The sequence below is a fragment of the Ptychodera flava genome, chromosome 10 (genome assembly GCF_041260155.1).
Source record: "Ptychodera flava strain L36383 chromosome 10, AS_Pfla_20210202, whole genome shotgun sequence".
Classification (NCBI taxonomy): Eukaryota; Metazoa; Hemichordata; class Enteropneusta; family Ptychoderidae; genus Ptychodera; species Ptychodera flava.
This window is the reverse complement of record NC_091937.1, coordinates 11,399,228-11,419,439: the sequence shown is the minus strand read 5'-3', so window position 1 is coordinate 11,419,439 and position 20,212 is coordinate 11,399,228. Positions and strand designations below refer to the sequence as shown.

The window sequence follows — 20,212 nt, the reverse complement described above, 5'->3', positions numbered from 1 at the left end:
TTGATTAACCTCTTCAGCCCAATGCCCTATAGACAGGGTCCACACTAACCATTCACAATGATACGGTTGGGCTAGACCATGATGGTGAAAGGGTTACTTTTGAACAATTTGACCTCAATTGGTCCCCATTGGTAAAGTCCTACCACATTACGCATACGTGGTTTAATATTCGGTAAAATCTCCATCCTATTCGAACTCATAATGTACGCCACCAAGTCACCTAGCGAAGGCATCACAGTTAATAAAACCACTCCAATAAATCCCCACCCTTAAAAAAAGAGTGGTTCAATAACCGAGCCAATGTTCTGACCACAACCCTTCCACACCAATCTCTGAAGAGTTCAAGCAGCACATGCACACACAAACTCAATCAAAGCAATATATACATTGTTAAACACTTCTTCAGATAAGTGAGGAGTTGCGTGAGACATGCTTTACTACGAAAAACTCTGTTGCTCAATTGTGCACCAAGACAAGGATGACAACCATGTGTAATATGTATATGTCAGCCTGCTAAAACGTGAAACCTTACATGCTGATGAATAACATTGGCAGTTCAAACATTTAACTGTACAAAGATATTTGTACAGATCAAACTTTTACACTCATTTTCCTTCTTCTCCTCCCATAAGATTGTCTGGGTCATTCTTTTTGTACACTGACCCTACATTTCAGTGAGGGAATACACATTCCTTACATCGAGTCAAATCGTTAGATACTGACATGTCTTGAAGTTCTGTACGGGAGCAGCACAGCTCCAGCTGAAACTCGACCGTCGTCAACATCTAGCCTACATTTCGCCTACTTCAATGAAGGTTGTGAATTTAGGTTAACCGCGTTTTACCGAGTTCATCTCACTGTTGCTAGCTGTAATTTATTCCTCAATTTACAATTTACCAGCATGGTACGCAGAAAATCAGGTTCTTCACTAATGCTCCAACAGAAGTCCCTGTTCTGAGAGAGATATGAAATTACGGACACACACAAAACACATCATTTGCTACATTGAATGTTGTCCTACTTTTCTGAGAAAAACAGTATTTCCTGCAGTGTCAGCCTGAACACAAAGGTAAGATTACAATCTGTGAGTGGATTACACTACCTTATTACTCTAATCATTGTCACTGAAGTCAGCAGACATCTATCAAAGTTCCACAGGTAAATAGGCAGATAGAATTCTCTTTGAGGAACAGTATCTGGCTACTGAAATTACGGTGATTTTGTTTCTTGATCAAATTTCCTGGCTGCATACTGATAAATAAACTTTCGAATATTAGTAAAAGCAACAAGTTGGCCGGTTTGTCATGTGGAAGACTTGTATAATGCAGTAGCTACACGTAGAGTCGCTCCCTTTAAGGTAGAATGCGCCTCGGGGACAGATATTCAGGCTCTCTTACAACTTTCCCAACACCATTTTGGTCTACCACTTGTTGGGGCTCATTCTGAAGCTGAAGGAATAACTTAAGTTTTCAGCTCATTTTTTCTGTGAAAGGTGAAAATTCATTTTCTCCTTAGAGTTAACACAAGGACAGTGGCTTTGAATTTAAAGATTCAGTAAATATTGGGTAATTTGTTTCTCTGGTACAACATTTTGAATGGTGACCATTGATTTTCATTCTTGATTTTGAAAGAGAATGATTCAACATTTTCTTACTGAAAGTTTTGAGTGAAAGTTTCAGTCTTTCATTTTCAAGGAATGTAGAACCTTAAAAGTGCTTTGACGTCTCTATGCCAGAAGGAAAACGTTGCTACAGTCACAGTGAGTAGCATTACGAGTGAAGCACCTGTGTTTATGTTGGATCTGCTTGACAAATGCTAGAAACGTTTCCGGTACCTCTAATTAAATAATTCCCACATATGAAAAAGAGATACCGGGGATGTAGAAAACAGCCAGCAGTATGCAAAAACAACCAGCTGTCAGCCAAAATTTGCCAGTTGTGAAAATATCAGGGACATTCTGCACAAATTTAGTGTGCCCATTCACTACTTGTACAGTGTGTATCTACCTAACTCTTCTATTTGCCATCTGTAACCAAAATTTTCGACATCCATAGATATCATGCAATATGCACGATTGGGATAATCACTCATTCTCTCCTCTTTGGACTGTTACCGTTACTAGAAGTACAGCTAGAAGTACAGAGACGCTACAGCACCCGCCTGTACACAACCCTCGAAGTCAGTTTGTTGGCATACATTGTGAACTCAAATGTTCGACACTATGACTATATACTTAAAGGGAAATGGTCGTCGGAACTGCGCCTGTGTGAGTTTCTTGTTTACAAACGATGTATTTGGTGCACGATATCTAGATGCACCTCATCATCATAGCTGCAACATTGAAATTACACGATGTAGATTATGACAGACATGTTTTAACTTACATCAATCACCACCGTACCTTGGATACAGTGTTTGCATTGGTTCCATACAACCTTAAGGTGCAGGTCCAACGACTGTCACTTCATTGTGTATTCAATGTCAATCTTTATAAAGCCTTCTGACAAGGATATCTTTCACGACCCCCTCATCACATTACCTATTACAAAGATGATACACATGAATGTCTGCTGAACAGCCGAGCACTTAGGGTCAATGGTAAATGTCCAAAATGTAGACACGTTAAACCGTGAGTAAACTCATTGAACTACATATAAATGGAAATGACAGATGTACGGTACATGTACTTCCAGGAGGCTGGAGGTGGCCACTTTCTAGACAGTTGCACAACTATGATGATGATTATTATTGGTTTATTTCAGAGTAATACATACATAAAACTATATGTACCGGTATATACTACTTGAAATACAACTGCCTGCTCAAAAGCACCCATTCATTGCAGAACTAATAGATTAAAGTATAGGGAGAAGTGATATAAAAGTATAGGGGAGGTCACTGGACAGTTGGTAAAAAGTGTTTTATGGCTAGAAAATCATGTAAGGGAGAAAACGTACTGATTGATATTGACAGGTAATAAGTGTACACCATTCAACTATTTCTGTTAGTGCTAGCAAGATACTGAAGTATCTCTGGGGTTCTGAGGTAAATCTGGGTACCGGTATATAACACATGTGAGGGACAGCCATGAATTTAAAGTTCCGAGCCATTGATCTAGTGGTACTTTGAAACGCCTTTGCATGAACTTGACGATTTACGCACTACATTTTAGTTTCCCACAGACTCTCTTCACAAACAACAATTTTGATACACTGCCCAGAAGGATGACCACAGAATATTTGACAACTTTTAATTGATGTCTTCAGGATCAGACTAGACACTACTGATCAACATCGGAGCACTGGTGCATGGACAGAAACTCCAACCCATGGGACATATAAAATTCTGCACTGTGTCACAGCAAGGCTTTCCTGCATCCATAATGCTTTAACTTCAATGACTTTACCGAGCAATACTGTACACGTTTAGCTTCAGTATTTTTTTTTAAAACTGTCCATTAATTTTAGCTCAAGATTACTTCAATTCTCTTGAATATGAACAATCTTCCATTAAAAAAAGGAGACGATAAAACCAAAATCTTTGTAAAATGCATTTATGGGTAGAATCGGTTAAATTTGCACTTTCTGTATCCTACGTTCTACTGATTTGATAATCATATCTACCCAAAGAGAAATTCATTTTCTGAAAATATATGAACCAAGCAATCCATTTCAAAGCATGTATGCATAAATAAATGATGAAAAAACGCACACATCAAAGATAGATAGACACATGTGTGACTGATGCACATGATTAAAATACATTTGTATAAAATGTACATATAAATCATAGCAAATTTATTTCAGTCTATCAGATCATGCATACATAATAAGCCAATAAACTAAATTCATCTTTAGCTTTAATGCATATTACATATTTCTAACAGTATTTTTTTATAAAGGCAATTTTTTATTTATTTTTATATATGAGTTAAATCCCTTCTAAAAATATCTCAATAGTATTCATCATTGTTAGGATCTGCCTGATGATGTATGGTCTGGAGAAGCCACGTGTACTCAGAACTGACATATTTCACATGAAACTTGAAAAGAAACCATGATTTGTGACCATGATCCCACATGAAACTTGAAAAGAAACTAAGATTTGAGACTGTATGATCAACATGAAACTTGAAACGAAACCACAATTTGTGGCTGTGTGAGTCCACATGAAACTTGACAAGAAACCATGATTTGTTACTGGATGATCCCACATGAAACTGGAAAAGAAATCACGATTTAAGACTATGATCCAATATGAAACTTGAAAAGAAGCCATAATTCATACAGTGTTTCATCTAGGGTGACATCGTCAGGGGGAGGATTTTCCCCCTTTACCAGAAAATTTAGGGGGAATTTCACCAGTTCATTAGTTCTACTTGTATCTCTTAGGTGTGAATGGCATTATTTCATGGGGGCTGGTTCCCCCCTTGAAAAATTACTAGAGGGTGCCAACATGTCAAGAGAGGGGGAATGCCCCGTCCCCCTCTCTCGATGAAACACTGACTGTATGATCCCTTATGAAACTTGAAAAGAAACCATGATTTGTGACTGTATGATCCCATATGAAACTTGGATAGAAACCATGATTTGTGACTGTATGATCCCATATGAAACTTGAAAAGAAACCATGATTTGTGACTGTATGATCCCATATGAAACTTGAAAAGAAACCATGATTTGTGACTGTATGATCCCTTATGAAACTTGAAAAGAAACCATGATTTGTGACTGTATGATCCCATATGAAACTTGGATAGAAACCATGATTTGTGACTGTATGATCCCATATGAAACTTGAAAAGAAACCATGATTTGTGACTGTATGATCCCTTATGAAACTTGAAAAGAAACCATGATTTGTGACTGTATGATCCCATATGAAACTTGGATAGAAACCATGATTTGTGACTGTATGATCCCACATGAAACTTGAAAAGAAACCATGTTATTTGACTGTATGATTATGATCCCACAAGAAATTGGAAAAGAAACCATGATTTGTGACTGTATGATCCCACATGAAACTTGGATAGAAACCATGTTTTCTGACTGTATGATCCCACATGAAACTTGGATAGAAACCATGTTTTCTGACTGTATGATCCCACATCAAACTGGAAAAGAAATCATGCTTTGTGACTGTATGATCCTACATGAACCTTGAAAAGACACCATGATTTGGGACATTATGATCCCAAACCACTGCACTAAGACAGTGACTCAATATTGAAAAGTTTGGCAGGTACATGTACCTACTACAAATGGACAATTTAAGTTACAATGCTGTACAGATAAACATCACATTTTAAATAACGGCCATGCTCATCTACATTCATACACTTGATACGGAAGGACTGACAATGTCAGCATACACTTGGAACTAGAATTATTTGTTGGAAGTGCAAGTTTCATGTCAAACACCGCTGTGAATAACACAGTTCATTATAAGTACATGTACAGTTGAGTTGATGATTATGAGTGTATCAACATGCTCTTTCGTCAGCCTGCTAGGTTATTTAGAACAGCAGTCTGACATTGACAAGTACTTTTAACAGTAAGTTGTCCATCAAAAATATCGGACAACAACTCTGTGATTGAATAGCCTTGATCAACGATTGATAAAGCAGAAAGAAAACTGCATTCGCTTATATACCTTATAGTTATTGTCTTCTGAAATCATAGGATGCGAACAGATTTCCCAGCAGAGTATACGTGTCCAATGAAATAAAAGGAACTTGAACAACACTACATGGTATTATTGATACAGTTCTGAGAAAACATGACGGAATCATACAAAATAAATCCACTTATGGCGCTGGGGTATGAGTGGGGACACTCACTGAAAATTCACTGAACAACAGAGGTTTCATCAATCAATAGTCGTGTACTAGCTGAGATTTTCAGGTTTCTACGCTCACTGCTCAAGTGACCTGGAAAAGTAGGTTAAATTTCTACACTTACCTGTTGTAGTCTTATAATTTCATTGCATAGACTGGATACAGTGTTTTTACAATAGCTTGATGCTTTGCTGTGTTCTTCCTTATGTAAGACTTGGCCAGCTTGTCCGTGCTCTGCAATGACAAAAGAGTAACGCAATATGGCAACGTAAATATGACACCCTTGGAAATTTGACTGCAGGGCCAGCACCATTTCAATCTAACCAACTAAAAACAGGATGGATGAACAGTCTCATATACATTACGTTTACTTTATTGTACGTAACATACAAGTTTTTGTAGATAACATTGTAGATAAAAAGAACCGACTCACTGTAAGTGTCTGGACAGACCACACAAGGGAGTGCTAAATTACTTGTCGTGTTGAGACCGAAGTTAATTAGGGCAGCACTCTGGCTAACCATATATAAGACGTACTGATGCCAATCTGTTTTTACAGACACACAAGAATAAACAGTGGAGTGGAGTGTCACTCAGACGTCTGTCAAGTTTTACTTCTTAGAAAATGCATGCCCTTCAACTTTTAAACTACATAAACCTTGAAATCGAAGTGGAGACATTAAGAAATGCAAAGTGAAACTAATCGCTGCTTCATTCATTCCTCTCAGAGTCTCACTGTTTATCCATGTGTCTCGCAAAAAATCCTAATCAGCATCTGTCTGCATTCATTGTATCATGTTTCGTCTACCTAGAGTGTTGACATAGACCGACAGCAAGCTGTTTAGATATCATCAACATGATAAGTATTTCGGCACCTCCGTATCCAAACACTCAAATGAGTCGGTTCTTTTTATCTACAATGTTATCTACAGAACTTGTGTGGGACGTACAAAAAAGTAAACGTAATGTATATGAGACTGTTCATCCATCCTGTTTTTTGCTGTAACCAACTAATCAACAACATATTGACAACTAGACAATGCGCCATGCCTGTAAATGTGGCAATGAGCACTTTCACCCTGAAGAGTGTTGGCACGATGACTTCACAGAATACGCGAGGAAAGCTACTGAACGAAAGACAAAATTATTGGTGCTCTCTGCTTAGATTTGGACTGTCGAGATAAAAAACAGACATCGTCACCAAGTACAGGCTGTGTAAACTCTATGAATGGAATGACACACAGAACTTAAACCCACCTCCACTAATATCCTATTAACTGAGGAATTCATGGCTAATATGAAATTACACGGACTACAACACTGTGGAAATAGGGTGGACAGTTTGATGATTCGTCACTTATACTACATACAATCAATAGAAACATGCCACAACAGGACAGTCGTGTTGGAAGGGAGATTCCCATCACATTATGACGGCATATCTATTTGACAGCTAACTAAATATATCTCCATATTGAGTGGTCTAGTTTCTATCCGGCTTATTTGGTGTTTGCAGAGCTATATAAGTACTTCACTGATGTTAACAGTGTCATTTATTTTAGCCATTTACGATACACATTTGCCTGTCTATGCTGTCACAGCACTGTTCAGTAGCTTGATTTCACCACAAAATTTTGCTCTACCCACTCTTGTTATCAGCGGGTACAACACAGCCAAAGGTACATGTACATCAGCTGGTAGTTTTCTCCGCCATTAATTATCAAGTGAAGACGGTACAGAAATTGTGGATACTTTCTCTAAATTTTTTATGTCCTGACCAGTATGTACCTGTTTAATAGGGTCTAGAACCTCTCCTTGGCTTTGATTTACGCTACGCTGCCTACAAAACCTGGAGTGAGAGGTCTCAGACTGTGTAATGGTAGACTGAAATATTCAGTTGTGTACATGGATGGGCATTCTATCAACTAAACCTTGGGTGAGATGGTACCCTACACCATTCAATATTTCAGTCTAACCTACATGTTACAAATAAAGTCTGCCATTAATTTGGAAGCAGAGTGAAGAAATATTCATTCATGTTCCTAATCTATATACTTTCTTTTTTCTTTTTTTGGTGGGTATCTTTATATTCATGAGGACAGATTATAGAGTAAAAGAAAAATCTTTTTTGAAAATGACTTTTATAAGTTGGAAGATTTTACCAACTTTTGACAGATATACAGACAAACAGAAACTACAGAAACTGTATACATTAAATAAATAAATAAACAGAACCAACTAACCAAACAAACAAATTAAAATTAGATATTCTCATAATCCCTACTTATCATTATCATCATCATCATTGCTATAATTCCCATAATTATCATTATCATAATCTTCATCATCATCATTGTTGTTGTCATTGTTATCATCATCACCATCATCATCATCACAATCACTAGATCATAATCACCATAATCATCATTGTCATCATCATTATCTTTTCCATCATCGGGATCATAATCATATCATCATCGTCATCGTCATCGTCAACACTACCACTATCATCATCATCATCGTCATCAGCATCGTCATTATCATTATCATCACCAAACAACCGTGAAGCCACAGTAACTCACGCCATGCAATCACGGAATCAAAATCTCATAATCTTTGTTTTGGAGACAGACAAAGGGGAATAGGTGCAAACAAACAATGCAGTAAATAACAGATGAATATCTTAGACAGGACAGAGACAACATTGAAAAGAGTAATGTATCACAGTGGCGACAACTACAAAGATGAATTAAATGCTTGCAGAACAGTATCCATAGTTACTGACAAAAGTAACCTGGCAATGGAAACTAGAGTTTTATCACAAGATGAAAAGAAACCAAACAATTTACATCAAAAATATACAAACAACATATATTAAGATGTTAAAGGGTTGATTGTCTTTGCACTGCACTCTCTTACACACTATCATAGTCAGTGTTGTTGAACTGAAAGAAGTCAGGTATCTCAAACTCAATGGATGAATTCAACAACATTGTAATGTTGTCAGCCTTTTAAAATGTTGCATTACCAAAGTTTGTCTGACATTTGTTCTTCTGGATCGTCAGCATGTGCATTATGGTCAGCAGGGAATTATTCCATTGAATGGATTGTTGTCCTTTTCAATACCATGATAGCAAACAACTAGTTTTGCAGTTTCAGCCCCTATGATAACCAAACTGTTCAGAGATTATCAAGATGTAATACTATGAGTTGTGTACATTATTAAATTGCATGTCACTCAAAGATGACTATTACAATCTATGCACTATAGTATTTTCTGTGACAAATGAAGCTGTACTTTCAGTAATATCAATGTACAGTGTGCCTTTGCACTTTTAAGATTCCGTAACATCTGGATCAATTTAGGGATTTTAAAAATTTCTCTGACTCAAACCACTCCATACCAAAACATGTAACATGAGAACTTTTCTTCAATCAAAGAAAGCACTTATACTGTGAAGTCCTGGGCCTGTAAAATTGCCTCTAAGTTAGGACACTGTCAATATCTTTCCTCATCTTTCGTATTTTTTTTCCAAATTGCTGACATGAAATTGTCACTTGATAAGCAATTCTTATCATTTGATGATGAAATACCTTGATATTTCATTTCTCTGCCGACTCAATGTAATATATCAATGAACTCATTTGAGCAAAAACGACTGCAGAATTGGTGACCTGCTCCCTAACCATGACTATTCTACCATCAGTGATTTTCTCGTCACATGTTCCCATTCTCTAAATGTCACCTATTTGAAAAGTTTTGAATGATCTGTTTGTTACAGTCATATTTTCTGTTTATCCCCAAAAGAGAGAAATTTGGTTAAATTTGTCGGTCAGATCAGTGACATTTGCTATGAATCAATTGTATTTTGTTTATTTATTGAAAGTGTTTCATGACTGATTTTTAAATTAAAGTGTTTATCTACAGAAAAACAACATAAACAATAATGTAAATAAAACAAGCGACCTAGCGGCCGATATAGCTCCGCTGTGTTTATGTAGAGAATAACTATTTTTTACACATGTTGATTAGGAAGGTGGAAATCTTTGATAGCTCAATGCAGAGGCCAGAAAAAAGTGGCTAAAATAGCTGCAAAAATACACAATTGAAGATTTCATCATACTTTGAATATATCACATCGGATCATCCCTAAGAACATGTCAACCAAAGCTATCTGATGAGTAGTTTTTTGAGAATAAAATTTTCTGACCAAAGATGGCAACAATTGCCCCAAAAAATGAAATTGCAGATTTCATCATAATTTCAAGAGATCAAATTTAGTTCATAACTTCATCTATAGAAACCTGTATACCAAATTTCAAAGCTGTTAGACCAGTACTTTTTTTGAGAACACATTTTTTGACCAAAAATGGGAAAAATTGCCCCAAAAATTCAAAATTACAGATTTCATCAGAAATTCATTATATATTACTGAACTCATCTGTAGAAACCTGTATACCAAATTTCAAAGCTATCAGACCACTAATTTTGAGAAAACATTTTTTGACCAAAAATGGCAAAAATTGCCCCAAAAATACAAAATTGTAGATTTCATCACAATTTCAATAAATATCATGTAGTTTATCTGTAGGAACCTGTATACCAAATTTCAAAGCTATCAGATAAATAGTTTTGGAAATACACATTTTTTGACCAAAAATGGCGAAAATAGCCCCAAAAATACAAAATTTCAGATTTCATCAGAAATTCAATATATATTACTCAGTTCATCTATAGAAACCTGTATACCAAATTTCAAAACTATTAGACCAGTACTTTTTGAGAAATACATTTTTTGACCAAAAGTGGCAAAAATTGCCTTAAAAATGCAAATTTGCATATTTCTGCACAATTTGAACAAATCTGAAATAGATCATCCCTAGGGACATATGTACCAAATATCAAAGCTATCTGACTGGTAATTTTGAAGAAGAAGATTTTTAAAGATTTTTTTACCAAAAATGACAAAAATTGCCTTAAAAATACAAATATGCAAATTTCACCACGATTTGAACAAATCTGACTGAAGTCACCCTAAGTAAACTGCATATCAAATTTCAAAGCAATCGGACAAGCGGTTTCAGAGAAGATTTTTTTACCAAAAACACCAAAAATTGCCCCAAAAATACAAATATGCAAATTTCACCACGACTTGAACAAACTTAAGTGTAGTCACCACAAGTGAACTGCATATAAAATTTCAAAGCAATTGGACTTGCAGTTTCAGAGGAGAAGGCAATTGTTGACGGACGACGACGACGACGACGGACGACGGACGACGACGGACGACGACGGAAAATCAACCTATTTGATAAGCTCCGCGTCGCTGACAGCGGAGCTAAAAAGGTTGGCAATTCTTGTCCACTGAAAGTTGTCCTACACTTAATGTGACCACACGCATGGACGCTCCTACTGCCTATGGTGTGACAATGTACATGTAGCAGTACCTGCTTTACTTTTCAATGAACCTGGAGGGATCAAACTGCAGATATTGAATGGTCCTTAACCCTTTCACTACCATGGTTTGACCCAAACACTTTGTTATCAATGGCAGGAGTGGACCTGTTTACAGGCAACTGGGGGTGAACAGGTTAAACTGTGGCTTTTGTAGAGGTACTCAACACTTTTCAAGTCTTTCGGCTGGCTGCACTCAAACGATATACAGTGTACCAATGGTACAATCCAATATTAATACAGCTACTGAATCAAATTTGATATTCTTGATGTATTTACATATAAATAAAAAGCAAATTATTTTATCACTTTTAATCTTTAATATATGTAGCTTTTGGAAACTTTCATTTATGTATGTATGTATGCATGTTTATATTTATACATAATAACATACTGTAAGTTTAATATGTGTATGTATGTGTATATATTGTATGATATATGGAAATAATGATATATGGAAATATGCATACTTAAATGTCGCAATGTTCATCTCCATAGCTAGGAAAAATGGAAGAGTGGCATATTTATATAACAATGCATAATTTGCATATTGTCTTGTTGTTAAAATATATTTTATATACCAGATCCCCATAAAAAATAATAAAAATCCCTTTGTGGAGAATCCTGTGGAGACATAATTACATGCACAGATATATCAAAAAAATATTTGAATACATGTACACATATATGTGTACATGTACACACACTCACACGCACACATATATATCTATTATACATACATGAATGTATACATATATCTACATATATATAGACACTGAGACAGACAGAGACATGTTATAATTTTTGCAATCTTAATCACATTTCCATTGTTTCTGAAAAAAAAAAACACGTTAAAAACCTTTCAGTATTACAACAGCAGGAATCTAGCAATACTTTACTGAAATTGAATATTATTTGATTAACATCGTCTCTACTGTACAGCATAAGTTAACGAATGTAGGGCACTGGGCGCCCAACTGCAAAACAAACGTTCACCCATCGATCATATCTGCGCGCGCATGACTCACTTTTCTGCTGTAAACAATCATTAGTATGCAAATGTTCACCTTTAAATTTGGGTCACGAACGGTGCACGAGAGAAACATACTTCATAAACACCTTTAGTTGATCGTTTTCAAACAGTCAAAATACAAACGGCGCAGCATGGGATCCTTCCTGAAAATCACGAGTTGAAATAACTGACCTACTTGACTTCACGAATGAAGTTTGTTATGACTTCCCTCCTCAACTGAGTCCGCGCCCAATCAACATAGCTTTTCCATCTGTTCAGAAAGCTTGTCCTTGTAAACTTGGGTAAAATGCGAGTCAGTACGATAAGACTCACTGAACAGACGGTTGGGGACACGTGTCTCCTATGAAGGCGACCACACAGGTGTCCTCATGGGGTCATAAGTTCACCTCTACGAGCACCCATTCGTCAGAGTTCGAGTAGTTTCCGCGACTCGATCCCGCTGCCCAGCCCATGTGCCGCCGAGAGGAACACGTTCCCTCAGAAAGCTACCTTTCTGTGAGAACTGTAAAGTGGATAAAGTCCGAGAAAAACGAATATGGGAAGAAACCTTACCCTTTAGATGAGTCAAAACTGGTCTTTTCGAGTGACTTTATTTCAGCTCGCTTGCTTTTCGACCGAACAGTTCATTCACGCAGTAAACTTTGCCTAACAGCCAGCCATATTGGCTAACCCACAATGCAATGTAAATGAAGCCCCATTGGTGAATGGTTTTTTCTCTGCAAAAACATTTTCTGACATTTTTCAAAGATTTTGGGAGGGCTACTAAAATACAAAATTAGATAGATTAACTCGATTTTAGGTTCGAAAATAGCATAATATAACTAACTAGGACATTACATTTTTCATTTTCTAACAGTTTTAAGTTCGACTTAGAGCTTTGTGTTATTATTTAAGAGCTTAAGGGGTCTTAGTTATCAGCCTTTATAGCTGTTACCCAGCCATGGCTGATCTAGAAGTCGAAAATCTCAAAAGGGCAGAATTAGAACGGGCAGAAATAAGAAATAACCTAAGGAGGCAATTTCAACGGAAAGTGCATAACCCTTACGTTCAAGGACTTATTGTGAGTATATTTTTGGATGGTTATTAGCTTTGCACGGAAGCTGTGTTTCGATAAGAGCACTGTGTTCGCGTACGTGCTGACCCCGGTTCGTTTGTAGCAGATATGGATGTACATACATGGGGGAATCGATTCCAGCTCATGAAACGTTCGGTAATGCTACAAGTGAACATCGTCATGAACTTGGACGAACCCTTAGTCTACAGCAAGTACGTAGAATAAATATGTGGTACCAAAGTTCTTCATTTTAAGGCAAAACGTGCAATTGTATATCATTCCATGTAACTTTTTTATAAGAAGAGGACAAGACTATATGCATACTGCTGTGAATTGGTATGTTGTTATATTTGGGTCAACTCCCAAAGATACATGTGAATATCTTTAAATGTTGTTTATATCACAGCCGTTTGTCTTAGGCAAAAACGAAATATTAATTCACTCTCTCGTGTTGAGGCCCTAAAAAAGCGTCTAATGCAAGAAACATTACAAATGTCAACAAATGTGTACTAATGTACATGTTATTTGAAGAGCCTGGGCAGTTCAGCAGGAAAACCTGTTTTTTCTCCCATTGTCATCACTCTGCTATACAAAAATCATCTCTGTTATTTTAAAATGACAGGGCCGGATAGTGTCATGCACCAAAATTCGGTGCTGAAATACAGTGTCTGTGGAAATCAAGTGAAGTCCACAAAAATTGTAGTTCCCAGTTTTGCCACACTTTTTACAGGTCCTACAGGCCCACACGTGACTGTAAGGCTTAGATTGGGATCTGCACTGTGAACAAGGGGCTGTGAGAGAGTCTAAGGTCTTTATATATATTTACATATGCTCATGTTTGATATAAACATGGAGGTAGCAGAGACTCTGCTACCTCCATGATATAAATAACTACGTCATGCCAACAAATATGAACTGTGATGGTTGTAAAGTGCTTTCCTTCTCCGTTTGTCTCTGCAGGAAGATCCAGCTGTTCTAAGATGGGCACAAGCTAGAGCCAATGCATATGACTATTTCAAAGCAACCCCAAAGACATCAATACTGGGAGTCATCTGTATCATTGGTCCACCTCTAGGTCTATATCTGCTGTGTTCTGCTGAGAGGGTAAGTTATGAACTACAACTGGCAATAATCCGCCTTAGGATGGCCTCCAAGAATGTAAACACATGGTCGGCTACCAGGCAAGAAATTTTTGTTCTGAAAAATGAATTACTAAAAATAATGTACATAGAATACAAATGGTGATGAGAAAGAGACTAAAAAGCCGGTGAGCAACTAATTTAGTTTATCCTCAATAACCAATGTACAAGAAATCACAGTATTCATAATAATGACTGTTCCCAGAGATTATGAAAATAAGTATAGAAAAACAAAACTATTGTCACCAGTCAATAAATCATTCAATAAATCAATGAAGAAATGAAACAGTACTTGTAAAATTGTGATTGTAACACATGATTTTTAAATTCATCTGTAAATGTAGGTTACATAGTCTAGCAGGCCATCAAGTTGAATCCACTCATTAAGCAGGGGTTTCGCTAAGTTTTGAAACAGGGGGCCAAATGAAAATTACAGGCGGCCAAGCCGTACCAACGTCAAAGCATGAGGATGTTTGGATATGGCAGCTGCCCCCCCCGCCCGACACGGTTCCAAATTAGCTATATATAACTCCACAAAACGGTACATCAATCCATGATAACTTTATTAAAAAAAGTATTTGCATTTTTCAAATGATCAGAGACAACAGTGTAGATAGCCTGAATCACGGTGCCGCTACTTTCAAATCATGAATGACTGTTGTAAAAAAGTGTTCGTTTTTGTTGAAAGCATGGGTCCCTTCGGAAACCACACTCAAAAATGCATTGGAGATCATCTTTGACGCAAAGAGCATAGAAAATATGAATTCAGAGATGTATTTGGAGCCATCGATGTTGGTTTTTTGAAAGAATTATTGTGGCTTTTGGTGCGCGAAAACCGTTTCTGAACTTAGCGATACGAGTGTACAGACTACAGTGGCCTTATGGCTGGCAATTCCATTTCCGAACTTCCTGCATTGCCGTGTATGAAACCACAGGCGACTGTGCAACAGCACGGTCTCTCCGGACCGTGGCTACAGCCTACCACTAAACGTCACAGTCTGCTAAAGTTTACACCTTCAATTTATTCTGTTTTGATATATGCCCACAGAGTTGAAGCAAGTCAAACGTTTGGCTCCCAGTCATTAAAATCCAAGAACGAACGCGAACGTTGACTACATTGACAAGCAAGCCGTTGTTTAATACAATCTGCGGCCACGGATAGCTGTGGGCGATTGCTGATGCATTCAAAAGAAACCTTTCCCGAGACATATTCATAAAACGCCGCATAAGTATCAATATGATCTGAGACATTGCCATCGATTGTACCCTTCTTAATCAACCAACCCGTCTATCTGTTTCCATTTCGACCGAACTGAGTGACTTCAACCACGTATGGCCGACATTATGTTGTGTTACTGCACTTGCTCAATGACCCCTAACCTCCAACCACCCTTTGTACGTTGTACAGACGGGTTCAGTGCTGTACAGTATATTGCACGATGCACAAATGCAAACCAACGAACACAAAATTTTCACTGAAAACCCTGCAAAAGCGTTGAAAACAAGTAATTCAGCATGAAGGATACAGATCATTGTAAACTTTTGCCGATATGCTGTATTTGTTACCAGCTATTCATCCCTGTAAGCGGCACAACAATTACATGATTTTCAGGTAATTACAGGCGGCCGTGATCGCCTTACAGCCGGCCATATGGCCGGTTGCCGGCTTTTAACGAAACCCCTGAATCATGTATCTCATGTGACCTGTTTTTGACTTGAAGAGGATGAAGACTGTTCAAATCTCCTTGCATTTTCTGAAATCACTCATTCTCCTTGTCATGAGCAAACCAAAACATGCAACTGCCATTGTGCTATGATACAAAATGAACGAAGAACAGCTAGCCTTGGTTGTCGAATCACTAGATTATAGGTGTACTTAATGTAGTAGTCCTTTGGAATATTGTGTGTTTACTTGTGGAATATGTATCGGGAGATATGTATTTCTCTGGCCATGCCCAGCCAATCTATCAGAATCACTAAGTATGTACCTGTGTGTGTTGATGAAACATCTTGGGGTCGTTTAGACCCGGGAAATGTTTGGAAACTCTGATTTATTTTCCAACTGGTTATATTCCTTTACACAACCTTTCATTGCCTTATCATGGTGAGCTTGTCATAAAGTCATTGTAATATGTGGTATTTTTGACTCATGAATTTGGCAATTGATCTTTGATTCTCCCATGGACTTTGTGTCACTAACTGTAAATTTTTCTGCAGTCATACCCTAATCTCCCATAAACATACTAAGTTGATCCCTTGATTGAAACTTTAACTTATATTGCTTTGTGTCCTTTTATTTATTTATTTCAGAAACGCCGATTTGAACAGTATGAGAAAGGCCTAAGGAAGAGACCACATAACTTAGTGAATGGTTGAACAGTCCTGACTGGTTTCGTGTGTAAAAACCATTGCAGTTTTTGTACAGTAGCCATGCCTGGAGAGTTTATAGAGCACTTGTACTGAAATACAGCACCCCATCACCCCTACATTTCCTGTGGAAGGCTCCACTGACAATGGGACTCTTCCATGATGCAGGAGAAGTAGGGTTGAAGTGGTTCAATTCCATAAGTAGCTTGATTGTTTTATCACAATTGGTGTGTGGTAGTAGCGTTTTATGTTAATGCTCGGAGTGTACATGGTTACCAACTATGATCATTGCATCAGTTTGCTTGTATATTGAAAATATGAGAAAACTCTGTGTGAAGAATTAAAAGTTTACTGTTTGAAAGAACTGTGAATGGTGTATTTTGTCCGTCTGAACTCTGTCAAACGTCCAATATGACAATCTCGTGCCCCCAGCCTCTCTGTACAGTGTTTTTGATCCACGAGGCAATGGTTATGTCCTGTTTGAGACAGGCAAAAGACAGATCTATGCTTTTTGACCGTATACAAATTTTTTGAAAGTTTTCCAAGATAAGAAATATTATATGCTATTGTGCGTGAACTCAGCCCTCGTCAATTTAATCAAGATGTCACTGTACAAGAAGCCTTTGTATATTGTGGTGTAAAATGCCACAGTTGCATAAATGAAGTCTGTATGTGCATAAAAATACTGACTTTAAGTTATATAAAGGCCCTTGAGCTTCAACTCTGCAAAGTTTTTCCGACCTCGAGATACCTCCAATTTCCTCAAATATTTATTGCAATCTCCAAATTGAATGATATAATCATTACATATGCCTCAACAACGTTTGCTTTTGGCAGAATAGGCAAGAAATTGAACAGATTTTTGTTCATTTAAAATTTCCCGCCCTTTTCAAAATCTTGCGATATTAGGTGAAAAATGGAGATTTTTTTGCCAAAGTGGAGTGAATCCCTTTCCCGTCCTTTCAGTCGGTTGCACCATGTTGTTATTTGTAAATATTTAAATGTGTACATGCGCCATTTATGCTGTTTATCATGTGGCTGCAAGAAGGCGGCCATATTTGGGTGCGGCACCTGTTCATTATTTGTCTTACTAAAACCTCCCCATGCAGTCCCATTCAGTGGATAATTATACTTGAGTAAACATCTCTGAGCAAGAACATTTCAATGAACTAATTTTAATCTAAATATAAAATCATGAAAGTAATGTCAAAAGTTGCAGCTCATGTGCCTTTAGAGAGGCACTCCCACTTTGTAACATTTTTAAAGCACATTTTTTTAATGCCAACGATCGATATTTGACTAGGCGACTGAGCGCGAATCGCGAGATATCGATAAAAAATGTCATTTCCCGAGCGTATTTTTCACATTCCGAAGTTTTATGATCGTTCTAATTTTGACTCGAAATCCCCCGAAGGTTTGTTGTTGTGCTGATTGACGATATTCTAGGGAGTCTACAATAAGTTTGAAGGATGCAATTAATTTACTTCCCACTGCAAAGACTTTATATACAGCATTATGACTTTACCGCAGGTAAGTTTTTAAAAACTTCTCCTTAGTGTTTGTCGTTTTCATTATTCTAAATCGGTTGTATTATATTTTTAACCAATACCACATAAACATCAGTTTTTACATGTCAAATATTAGCCGCCTCCAATGACTACATTTTGTCGTCTGCCACACAGTACGCCGCGCGTGTGGTATGCGCGCGTGGCATGCGTCTATGCATATCATGCGGCGGCCGCTATGTATCAACCGCACGTAACTGTGCTAGTCACCTTTGCGAATTCTGGTGGAATCAGCAAAAATTGTTTTACGTTTATACGCCAAGTCAGTAAGACTCAGCTTTCTCCTACAGGCCATGACCGATCACGAACGCCAGTGGTACTGTGGCGTACAGCAGCGTCAGCGTAGACTTGTACTCCATAGCTTAGTAGACAATGGCCCCAGTGCCGAACGTTCGATGTTCTGAAGCTGAATTTAGGTGGGCCACCGGAATTCAAACTTTTACTTTTTTGAAGACATGTTTTTATCGATATCTCGTGATCCGCGCGCAGTCGCCACGTCAAATATCGACCGTTGGCATTAAAATATGTGCTTTAAAAATGTTACCAAGTGTGAGTGCCACTTTAATATACCGGCCAAAATTGTGGACATGGTAATACTAGTACTTTGATGCCATATTTTTGTATAGTTTTTTATAAGATCTCTGAAATGACAATCTACATTCCACTTGCCAAAGACCTGATGTTAGCTTTGATGTAATAGATCAGACATCCAGAAAACGAACAAGCATCCATAGCCCTTCAGGATTAGTAGATGTTTGTTTGTTTTCATTAAAGTGGACTTCGGGGACGGATATTCTGACTCTCAAGTTTTTACAATTCTTTTCTGATATACCATTTAAAAAAAAGGTCTTGGTGTAAGAAAACTTTTTCACCGGCTTAGCTTTTCGAAATTCGAAAATTGTATTTTTCTCCATGGAGTTAACACAGGGATGTGGGCCATTTTCAATTTCAAATACCGGTAAATCTCGGGTTACTTGTTTCTCTAGTACTAAAATTTGCACGATGACCCCCAATTGTTATTCTTGATTTTGAAAGAGAATGGTTGAAAGATTTCTTTAAGAATTTGAGCAAAAGTTAAAGTCTTTCACTTTCGAGGCGTAAACTACCCTAATACAATTTAAAAACATTATTTCCAATTGTCAATTGCTGCATCCAACCATTGCTTTGGATAGTTAAAACACATGCATAACAAATGAAGCTCATGGCTTTTACAGAGGGAAGGGGTTTCAATCAGCATGTGTAGTGTCACAGTATCTGTAAGGCAAGATATGCTATTGAAACTATATGGGTAATACTGGCTACTCGAATTTTGTTTTGAAATGTTAATTACTCACAACCCATTTCACCAGTTTATCGTGTTTGGGAGAAGTTCTAATCATAAGACTTTGGGATTTTTACAAATCCAAATTTTAGTTTAGGGTAAGGGGCTTGAAGTCAAATGCTGCGACTTTCATTTGCCAGGCACAAGTTTAAATTATGTGTTTTAAATGAGACCTGGTACAGTAAGAGCATCCGTGCCAGACAATCTCTTGTACAGCATGGCACCGAGACCAAATAGGAAAAATCTCCAAATTGGGAGACCACCCAGGTTTGTCACAGAAATTTTGATACAGCTGTCCCAATTACATTTTTTTCCTTCTGTGAAGAATTCTCCCAATCATAAGGATTTGTCCTTGATGTGTAACTGTAATGTAACTGGGTGTATAGATGTTGAGCTCATGTTGCTTAAACTTTATCAGGTAGCAGCCCAGATTGGCTAT

The 20,212-nt window shown here is 37.4% G+C and overlaps 2 protein-coding genes across 3 annotated transcripts in view; one reads left to right on the top strand and one right to left on the bottom strand.

Moving 5' to 3' along the window:
• Window positions 1-13,013, bottom strand: part of LOC139142023 (polycomb protein SCMH1-like) — a 43,283-nt gene extending 30,270 nt beyond the window's left edge. The window contains exons 1-2 of one of the 2 annotated variants that reach the window (XM_070711809.1): window positions 12,880-13,013; window positions 5,964-6,073 (exon numbers count right to left, since the gene is read on the bottom strand). The gene's annotated coding sequence lies outside the window, so the exon portion shown is untranslated. Of the gene's footprint in view, window positions 1-5,963; window positions 6,074-12,498; window positions 12,616-12,879 lie in introns of those variants that run through there. The other variant, XM_070711811.1, reaches the window with a different exon arrangement.
• A 211-nt stretch (window positions 13,014-13,224) lies between these two features.
• LOC139142025 (NADH dehydrogenase [ubiquinone] 1 beta subcomplex subunit 4-like) lies at window positions 13,225-17,251 on the top strand. Its single transcript, XM_070711814.1, has 3 exons — window positions 13,225-13,387; window positions 14,342-14,485; window positions 16,831-17,251. The coding sequence occupies exons 1-3, from the start codon at window positions 13,268-13,270 to the stop codon at window positions 16,894-16,896; spliced, it is 330 nt and encodes a 109-aa protein (XP_070567915.1). The 5' UTR covers window positions 13,225-13,267; the 3' UTR covers window positions 16,897-17,251.
• The last annotated feature ends 2,961 nt before the right edge of the window (window positions 17,252-20,212 follow it).